The sequence below is a fragment of the Physeter macrocephalus genome, chromosome 11, assembly GCF_002837175.3.
Source record: "Physeter macrocephalus isolate SW-GA chromosome 11, ASM283717v5, whole genome shotgun sequence".
In the NCBI taxonomy this organism is placed as follows: Eukaryota; Metazoa; Chordata; class Mammalia; order Artiodactyla; family Physeteridae; genus Physeter; species Physeter macrocephalus.
The window spans coordinates 179,566,141-179,576,391 of NC_041224.1; the positions used below are offsets into that span (position 1 = coordinate 179,566,141).

The 10,251-nt window shown below is 54.5% G+C and overlaps 1 protein-coding gene across 2 annotated transcripts in view; it reads right to left on the reverse strand.

Moving 5' to 3' along the window:
- MOK (MOK protein kinase) overlaps nucleotides 1–10,251 on the reverse strand; it is a 17,864-nt gene that overhangs the window by 3,221 nt on the left and 4,392 nt on the right. The window contains exons 3-10 of one of the 2 annotated variants that reach the window (XM_028496413.2): nucleotides 8,389–8,467; nucleotides 8,215–8,263; nucleotides 5,835–6,013; nucleotides 4,295–4,396; nucleotides 3,374–3,547; nucleotides 2,667–2,790; nucleotides 966–1,166; nucleotides 151–878 (exon numbers count right to left, since the gene is read on the reverse strand). In XM_028496413.2, coding sequence (XP_028352214.1) covers nucleotides 798–878; nucleotides 966–1,166; nucleotides 2,667–2,790; nucleotides 3,374–3,547; nucleotides 4,295–4,396; nucleotides 5,835–6,013; nucleotides 8,215–8,263; nucleotides 8,389–8,467 — 989 coding nt within the window. In that variant the 3' untranslated portion in view covers nucleotides 151–797. Of the gene's footprint in view, nucleotides 1–150; nucleotides 879–965; nucleotides 1,167–2,666; nucleotides 2,791–3,373; nucleotides 3,548–4,294; nucleotides 4,397–5,834; nucleotides 6,014–8,214; nucleotides 8,264–8,388; nucleotides 8,468–10,251 lie in introns of those variants that run through there. The other variant, XM_055088738.1, reaches the window with a different exon arrangement.

Consider the following 10,251-nt stretch of genomic DNA (forward strand, 5'->3'; position numbering starts at 1 on the left):
ACCCCCCGCCCCGGGGCCACCGCTGCTCTGCCACCTCCCCTCCCTCCCCCACGAGAAACAGGTTTCTTCTTGTGCCCGATTATTGCTGCCACCCCAGAAACGAAGCTGGGCACGCCCGCAGGCCATCGGGAAGCAGCGGCCTCTACTCACGGAGGAAGCTGGGCCTCGGGAGCTGGACCGGCGACCTGCCCGTGGCCCGCACCCAGGGGCTCCGAGGGCTGAGCGCCAGCCTGTGTCGTTCCTCAGTGGACCGTCAAGTGAACCAGTGAAGCTGCACCGAAGTCTCCCCAACAGAATCAATGGCCCTGATACGCTCACAGAAGTCAAAATAAAGGAACGGATAATCAGGACACACGTTTAACTCAAAATATATTAAGATGCAACACTGTAATGATAGCTTATTGTTTAATAAAAATCAGGGGTCTCCGATGGTATAATCTGGAAGCCAAACGTGCTACGACTCTACTGGTGGCGGATGGACTAAGGAAGGCACCGTGTGCAGAGCCCTCGGTGAAACCGGGCCTGAACGGTCCATAACAAAGTACAATTTCTGCTTTGATTCTTTTAAAAATTACAAAATATTCCCTGCCCCAAATTCTTACGTTATGGAAATGAAACGAAACCCTAGAATGAGGTGATTTTACAAAGGCATTAGACTGGAACATACAGTACGGCTGCCTTTAGGATGCAAGCAGCCTCGGGCCGGCGGGCTCCAGGCCGAGGTGCCGGTGCTGGTCTGGGGGCAGCTCTCCCGGGACGCTCGGTGGTGCCCGGCCGGGTGGGAGCCGCAGCGCCGCTCAGTAGCCTCCACCTCTCCGCTCCGCCATGGGCAGGCGGTACTGTTTCAGGTTAGGCTTGACGTCCTTCTGTGCGTCTGTCTGTTAAAGAAAGTGACAGACGCTCAGCAGAGGCAGAGGCCGGGATGGGCGCGAGCGCGGCGCCAGGGGAACCAGTGGGACGCCCACCTTCTGGTTTGGGCCAACACACTTCAGGGGTCTCAGCACCGGGACCTTCCGGGTCGCTCCGGGGGCAAACACTGACTGCAGCGCTGGGCCGCAGTACGAGGGCTGCTTGGTCACTCCCGACAGCTTGAGCTTGGGCAGTTCCATCACGTAGGCTGGTCCGCGTCTCCTGGGATGGTCCTCCTCTTGCTTTAGGGGCTGTTTCTAGAAACAAAGCAAGGATCAGATGAACATACGACGCTTTCCGCTTTGCGGGAATTAGGAAAAGCAAAAGGGGCTCTTTTGTACTACTTTTGCCTCATACAATTTCTGGACCATGCGGTGCGACAGTATGGTGAGTGGACAACACGCACCGCGTCCCAGCCCCCCGGAAGTGCGGTGGCCGCTCCCTGGGCCAGGGCCAGGGCTGACAGCGGGGGAGGCCGCGCTGACGCACGTGCAGCTCCAAGGGCCGAGGCCCCGGGGACGCTTCCCGCTTGGATTCCCTGAGGTCGGCCAAAGCGGCCTGCAGCCTGCTTCTGTGTGGCCAGTGCGCCAAGAATGGATTTCACATCTTCTAATAGTTGGAGAGAATTTCACGGCATGTGATTATGAGACTCCGGTTTCACGGTCCACAGTTTTATTGAAACCCATCCCCACCATTCGTTTACGTATGGTCTGCGGCGCCACCAGCCGGACGAGTGGGCAGTCGCGCCAGACGTTATGGCCTGCACAGCCTGAACCCTCACTCCGGGGCCCTGGCAGACAGCGTGCGCCTCGGCTCTGCCGCGGGGGCGCCCGCGGTGGGTGCCAGCAGGAGAGACACCAACAGCTGACCAAGAGGGAGAGGAGGCCCGGCAGGGAGGGCAGTTAGGGGCAAAGTGAGGGAGGCTCAGCCGGGGGGCGGGGGTGGGCTTCGTCCCCGGTTGGCGGCCTGAGCAGCTGAAGGGGAGCTGCCTTCATCCGCCCCTGGAGGGAAGGCACGGGGAGAGAGGCAGGTCTGGGGGGAGAGACAGGAGATCGGGTTTGAACGAGTCTGCCTTTCGGACATTCAGCTGGAGCCATCGAGCAGGTGTCTGGACACGGGGGTCCGGATCTCTGGAAAGCAGCCTGGCTGCAGGCATACCTGCGTCCTCGGCTCCCAGCACGGAGTGACACTCAACAGATGCCGGGCTGAGTGAGAAACGACGGAAGGCCACGGCTACCGCAGAGCTCGGTGCCAGCCCACAACTGTAAAACCGGGGGAGCCGAGCTAAGGGGGGCCCCGCGGCACGTGAGAGAAAGGGGAAGCTATCGCGGGATGTAGCTATGCTTTCTACACCAAAAAGCGTGCGAGACCACCTGTGTGCCAGGCGGAGTGCTGCTCTGGGGCCTGCTGCCCTCGCAGGGGCTCAGCGGCCGAGTGGGGATGGTCCCCTGGGCCAGTGCTGGCTGCCCGGTGCCCCGGCTAGGGTCCTCTGCGGGCATAACGCAGTGACGTCTGCCCGGTGCTTGGGCACCGGCCTGGCCCTGCGGCTGGGAGGATCCCAGCCCGCGACGCCGGGGACCTTAGCTGGTGCCGCAGAAAGGCCAGGAGTGCAGAGGTGCCGCCTGGCGCGGTGGCACGTCGCTGACGGGCGCCCTTTCCAGGCAGACGGGGCACCTCCCCAGGTGACATCTGCGTCAGAGAGACCCGGGCCCCTGAGGGCATCCGGTCCCAGCTCGGACGGCCTGATCGCTCGGTACCTGCTTGCTGCCCTCCTGTGCCGGCTGCCAGCTGTTGCTGGGTAGTTCTGGTGCCACCGGCCGCTCGGGGCAGAGAGCGGAGGCCTTCTCCATGGCCCCGGCCGGAGCCTGCTTCTCAGCTGCCCTACAGGACGGAAGGGGCAAGGGGCGCCTCTGCTGAGAACCCGGCCGCCACAGGCCTTGTCGGCCTCGTCTCCAGCGTGGGCTTGTGCCTGTCGCCCCTCCTCTCATCCATGCGAGCCATTCCGAGGAGCTTTTCCTTTCCTGTCTCAGCCTGACAGCCTCCGGGCTCCGGAGCCATGGGTCCACCCCTGCCCAGTGACTCGAGGTTCGGGTCAGACGTCACCCCCACGTCACACACGCACGAGGGGACAGAGGGGTGGGGTCCGAAGCCCTCAGGGCAGGTACTTCCAATGGCAGGTGCCACCCAGCGCACGCGCCCTGGAACCTCACAGCAAGCGAGCTCAGCCCGCCCCTCCTCCCCGCCGTGTGCCACGTGACCCTCCGGGGCTTAACACCACAGCCTTGGCATCAACCGCAAAGCAGCCACAGACCCTCCTTCCACCCTGCCGTGGTGTCACTAATCGCCTCCTTTGGGGGGAAGATACCAGAAAGGAGCGAGGTGAGGGTTCCCAGAGGGACCGGCACTGTTCCCGGGAACCAGCCACCCATCCGCGTGCCCCACGGGAACCCGGCAGGGCGCCTACCTCTGTTCTTGGAAGTAGGGGTGCTGCAGGGCCTGGTGGGCAGTGATTCTCTCATCGGGATCATAGGCCACCATTGCGTGCAGGAGGGAGAGGCATTGCGGGGACAAACTGGCTGTCAGTAGAGGTATTCCTGATCCCTTTTTAAAAGTAAAATCAAAACTCATAGCTCTCGACCTGTATTAAAAGCCCAATGATAATAAACGATCACGCCGTCATTTAGAGCACGTGGCCGGTCCAGCATCACGACCCTACAGGGACCTGCACTGAAGGTAAGTTTACAATCTAAAAAGGGCAGGGGGCCATAAAGGCCATGGAATACAGGATCCTCGTGGAAACCGCGGACTTTGGGTGAGAATGACGTGTCAGCATAGGTTCGATGATAGCAGACGTGCCACCCCGGGGCCGGCGCTGGTGGCCAGGAGGCTGGGCACAGCGTGGGGCCAGGCGGTAGAAGGGAAATCTTTGTACCTTCCGCTCACTTCTTCTGTGAACCTAAAACCGCTCTAAAAAAATTAAGTCTGTTGTTTTAAAAAGGGTGGGAGGTCGTGAAATCTGTTACGCTGTAAGTGTAAGAAAACTTTTTCTTGAGAAGACTAATACCACATTCCCACCAGAAAAGAATGAAATAAAGTTTTAAAAAAGAAAAAGAATCCAGCATGGCTGTCATCTCCTTACCTCCCTAGGGTTCTGGGAGCTGCTGGGTGCTGCCCCCACCCCGAGTCCCCCCCAGGCGTCAGCGTGGCCCAGCTGCCGGGTGGCGGCTCCGCAGGGTCCGTGCGTGCAGCCTGTGCTGGGGAGCCTTTCCCACCCAAGACCTCTGTGGCCTGAGTGAACATTCCGGGGACAAAACCCGACTGCCGGGCTCTCGGGACTGTGAAGAGGCCACTGGGGGCGACAGAGGCAGGGTGGGGCCGCACTTACCTTCTGAACTTGGTGAGGGTCTTCCCAGCAGGCGTGCCAATGACGTCGTGGATCCTCGAGATCTGGTCCAGCTCGTTGGCTCCGGGGAAGAGGGGCTGCAGGCTGGGAGGGCGGCCAGGGCTGTGGTCAGGGCGGCGGCCTCCCAGCAGAGGGACCTCCAGCCCCCCCGCCCAGGCTTGGGCCTTCCTCCTCCTACTGTCCCTACGGGTCGGTGTCTTTCTAAGGGACAGGGCCACACTCCCGTATCTGCACAGCAGGTGCCTCTGCCGGCTGAGAGATGAAAGCCCCCAGAGCCTCCTCACGGCCCGGGGAGTTTTGTTGACAAAGATTCAGGCTGGCTCAGGTCGGGTTGTGTAGACGAATGAGGTCCAAGGAGCGCTTTGGTTCTGGAGCGGTCACGGATTTGGGAATTGTGGATAAAAGATTTTAGACCCATACACATTACAGGCCACAAAGAAGAGTTTAAAAATGTAGCTCTGACGGTAAAATGACTTCTATGCAGGGAAAACGGCAGGAGTTCAGGCCGCAGGGGAGCTGGACGGCTCTGAGGCGGGGCAGGCCGGGCACAGAGTGCACTCAGCGAGGCTCAGCGTGGGCCGCCCAACGCCCTGAGTGGATGCCGCCGGCACCAGCGCCTCTGACATCCCTCCAAACTGACTCAGGGGTTTTAGCACGGGAGAAAAGATCATTTGTTGGTACTTAGCATCAGTGAAATCACCACTCTCCTTTCCAAAAATAAGTCACTTATCAATACAAATGATCTAGAATCAGAAGGCGTGTCCCGAAGGGCCCGAAAGTCTGTATTTATCAAGGGGTCAGTTGAGCAGGCGGGACTGGACGACCCGGGTCCTGCCTGCGCTGGGCTGTACCATCCTGACGTGCGTCACCCCGAGGTTAAATCCACCCACCCGTCCTGCGTGACCCACTACGAGCAGGTGCCGCCCCACCTCCTCCCGGGGCTTCTTCCACCCAGTGCCCCGCCGCTGGTGGACGGGACAGGCCCTCCTCCCTTCCCGGGCCTCTGCCCCGGCCCTGCTGCACCCAGCAGTAAAGCCCAAAGGCTGGGGGAGGGGAGGACGGTTAGGGCTGGGGCTTCCTGGACTCCATCCAGCTCGCCCTCACTCCCGGGGCCAGAGCACCCCACCCGAACGAGTGCACTCTGAGGGTAGACCGGGGGGCACCGCTCGCACCCCGCCCCCATGGCAGGCCCCACGAGGTGGCAGTAAGCACGCCTCGACTCTGTTCCTTCATTTGGCTTCATCAATCCTATCGCTGATGAGGCCAAATGGAGAGGCCCACCGACCCAGGGCCGGGGCGGGCCAGTGGGAAAGAAGTAACTGATAGTGTTCTTTCCTCCATACCCAGAAAGCAAGGAGAAGCGTTTGACACATTTCCTGTCGACACCAGAAGGATTGTAAACTCTGCACCGTAGAGGGAGGGACTGGCACGAAGCCACTGGACGGCCGAGCCCCGCGTGGACCGGCCTCAGGACCCTGACACAGCCCCCCCAGCCCAGCAGCAGCTGCGACTCTGGAGCCACCTGGCCATCTCGTAGAGCACGCAGCCCGCGCTCCACAGGTCCATCTTGTAGGTGTAGAAGCCATCAGTGAGGAGACACTCTGGGGCCCGGTACCAGCGGGTGGAGATGTATTCTGTGTACGGCTGCTTAGAATAGATACTCCGGCAGGACCCAAAGTCCCCTAATTTCAGGACATCCTGCTGCAAGGGGGGAGAGAAGCAGGGACAAATAACAGCTCATCAAGCAGCGATTGTAATACAAACCATTTCAAATATTTACGCACCAACGGGAAAATTCCTAGCACCTAAACTAGCTTGTAGAACATAGAGTACTGGCTTTATAAGCACCTGAAATTGCCTCTAGCAGGTGAGGAAGCAGTATTTCTCTTCAGTGGAACACATTTATGAATATTCTGGCTATGTTTAACAGACATTTCAAAATGTCTACAGGTTTTGGAAATTTTTAAGTCGCAGTGTAAGTCTACAGATGAACTATACACCCTGGTCACATGCCCTGTTATGTATGCCTCAAACTCCCCACCACGTCCAGTGCTTCTGGCAGCTTGGTTCCCATTCGGGGGAGGCTGGGGGCCTGGCCTACACCACATGGGATCCTTGAAGGAAGTCAGACAGCCCAGGGAAACAGGTTTCAAGGTGTTTCTTCCATCTTCTCTACCTCTCACATTCAAGTAATAAAATTCATGGTGTCAATAAATTTGAAGCCTCTGGCACCTACAGCTAGAGCAAACATTAAACAGCAGTTCTCTTAGCCAGATTATCAATAAACCTACCCTGACAGCCTTTTACCTCTGTTCCCATTCCCCAATACATTCAACAAAAATTACAAGGCATATTAAAAGGCAAGAAAAAACAGTCCGAAGAGACAAAGCATGCATCAAAACCAGACTCAGATATGGCACAGGTTTTAGAATTTTAGAATTCCCAGACAGGAAATTTAAAATAACTATGATTAATTTGTTAAGGGCTCTAATGGAAGAAGAAGACAGCATGCAAGTTCAGATGGGAAACGTAAGCAGAGAGATGGAAACCCTAAGAAAACAAAAGGAAACGCTAGAAATAAAGAATGCTGTAACAGGGACTTGCCTGGTGGCACAGTGGTTAAGAATCCACCTGCCAGTGCAGGGGACATGGGTTCAAGTCCTGGTCCAGGAAGATCCCACATGCCGTGGAGCAACTAAGCCCGTGCGCCACAACTACTGAGCCCGCGAGCCACAACTACTGAGCCCACGCGCGCCTAGAGCCCGGCCTCCGCAACAAGAGAAGCCACCGCAATGAGAAGCCCGCGCACCACAACGAAGAGTAGCCCCCGCTCGCCACAACTGGAAAAAGCCGGCATGCAGCAACAAAGACCCAACGCAGCCAAAAATTTAAAAAATTAAAAACAAACAAACAAAAAACACTGTAACAAAAATTTTAAAAGACTTTGACAGACTCAACACAGCCAAGGGAAGAATCAGTGAGCTTGAAGATATGCCAGTAGAAACTTCCCAAACTGAAATGCAAAGCAATAGAGGAACGTCAGAAACAAGACCGAACATCCAAGAACTGTGGGACAATTTCAAAAGGCGTGGCACACACCCTACAACGTGGACGAACCTCAAAATAACGATGCTGAGTGAAAGCCAGACCAAAAAAGAGTACATGCTATGTAATTCCATTTATAGAACATTCTAGCTCGTCTTTGCCTGGGGACAAGGGACAGGGGGCAAGGATTACCAAAGGGCAAGAGGAGGCTTTCGGGGGGTTTGGATTTGTTTGTGAAGTTGATTGTGATGATGGATTCATGGGTGCACACATATGCCCAAACTGAGCAAACTGTACGCTTTACACAGGCATAGTTTACGGGCTTTCACGTGAGGCGCGTCAGCGCTCGGATCCTGCCTCTCCCACTTTTACATCTAGAGCGTTTAGAATGATAATTCAAATGGAGTTTATTTATTTATTTATTTATTATTTTATTTTATTTTTTCAGTACGCGGGCCTCTCACTGTCGTGGCCTCTCCCGTCGCGGAGCACAGGCTCTGGACGCGCAGGCCCAGCGGCCACAGCTCACGGGCCCAGCCGCTCCGCGGCACGCGGGATCCCCCCGGACCGGGGCACGAACCCGTGCTCCCTGCATCGGCAGGCGGACCCCCAACCACTGCGTCACCAGGGAAGCCCTGGAGTTTATTTTTGTATATAGTATAAGAAGGGTGCCTTTTTCCAGATGTACAGTTATGTTGACGGCATTTATTAAATTAACCATTTTTTCCAAACTGGAAGGAAAAAAACAAACATGTTATAACAAACATGGTATCCATTGGGATTGAAAACATATCCAGTGAAAAGTTTTTATATTCTACCTTTCTTCTGATATCAATTTTTCATATAAAAGTTCTTACCTTTATTAATATATTTTCTGGTTTTACATCTCTGTGAAATATTCCATTTCTGCATTCAATATAAAAGGATAGAATTAATTGTACCTCATTCATTCAAATTCTTTTATACTGTATTTTTAATGAACGGTAATACATTTTATTAGTTTGAAAGCTGCCAAGTCTCCAAGTGCCTACCTGTGCATATGATCAAGGGATTTACACAACTGGTACATATAGTGCATAATTTTTTTTTCTGATAATGGGTGTCTTCTCCCTGTGCAATCAAGGAAATAGCCAAATATGGTTACCAATGGTCCATATCCCCTTTTTTGAAACAAAAGATGGAATCCATTTTTATTTAGCAATGTGTGAAAATCTAACTTCCTCAGTGAAAAATAACCTGGAGTAGTTCTAGGAAATATGGAGTCTATCTATAAAATATGCCATTTAAAATTCTACATACTGGCATGATTTCATTTAAAATCACAGAGCGCCAGGCCTTCCGATTGCAGTCAGAACAGTGCTGAGCGATCACTGCAACAGCAGCTCCGTCTGGAGGTCCTAACACAGCCTCGGGTGGGCCTCCAGGGCACCCTCCTTCACGCTGATTATGAGCTCAAATCCAGGGTTTTCCTCGGCTTCCTGGCTACATGGAGACCTCCGTCTTTAAGGGGATGGATCACGTTTTCTTAACCCAAGAAGACCAATGGCTGCTCTCACTTGCACAGCCACACGTTCCTCTCTCACAGAAGGAAGCAGTCACTGGGTGCCGGCTGACAGCACACTGAAGCAGCCTATAATCTACACCTTCTCCCCTCCTGCAGCTTTCAGGATGCTCTGAAACTCTTAATACTACACTCCAGCATCAGAGCTGCCCTTGTTCTCGAAGGTGTCACATTTTACTTGATTTTAATATCAGAGGTGTGTTTTTAAGTCATTAGGTTTTAAATCTGCAAAATATCCACGCTCACCTAACAACTCAGAAAACCACTTTCCCCTCGGTGAGCACATATCCCACTAGACATTTTTCATCCTAAGTTTGCAATTTCTGTCGAAAAATTAATGTATTCTTTTTCTCACATAACAAGACTGTTTATGTTAATAATAGAAAGTAATTTAAATTACAAAATGTCTAAGTGCAATGAATTTTTTCCATGGCTTACTATAATCTTTTTCTGTTTCACATAATTTATCATCAGTTTTCCAGAATTTAAATTGAAAGAATTAAAACTAAGACTTTGTCAGCTTCCCCCCGCTTGAGGAATTTGATCAAATTATTATCTATATAAAGGTGAAAAGAAAGTAAAATTTCTATTCTCTGTCACATGCGAGGCTGCACAAACCTTCGTGAGGTTCGGCCCGGTTCGGCCCTCATCGGGCAGGGGGTCTCGCTGCCCACTGAATAGCCCGGCTCTCCAGACCCCCCTCGGCAGACTCCCTCCCAGCACAGGGCTCTGAGGATCCAGGAGCACCCGAGTCCCCTGAGGGCTTGTGAAGATACGGAATGCTCCCCATCCTCACCCCCGCCCCATTCCTGGTTCAGTAGGTCTGCGGCGGGGCCCCAAAAGCTGCCTTTCCAGCAAGTTCTCAGAGTGGGCCGCCAGGCCTGGTCCCTCACCTTGGGAACTGCGCCCCATCATATCCTGCTTGTTTATCGAAGGCTCCAGCCACGTTCACTAGGGGGCGTTTCTGCACGCGCCCCCGAAGCTCTCCTGCTGCATGTTGACTCATGCTGCTCTGTTCCTAGAAGCACCCTTCCCGGCCATGTCCACACGTCCACATCTCATAGCATAAAACTGCCATTACAGTCATCTGAACTTGAACTCAGAAAAGGTGGACTCTTTTAGGAAAAGTCTAATCCATCCAATCTTCATAAGCACCTAGGGATCTTTTAAAAAGTAGATTCCGGGGCTTCCCTGGTGGCGCAGTGGCTGAGAACCCGCCTGCCGATGCAGGGGACGCGGGTTCGTGCCCCGGTCCGGGAAGATCCCACATGCCGCGGAGCGGCTGGGCCCGTGAGCCACGGCCGCTGAGCCTGCGCGTCCGGAGCCTGTGCTC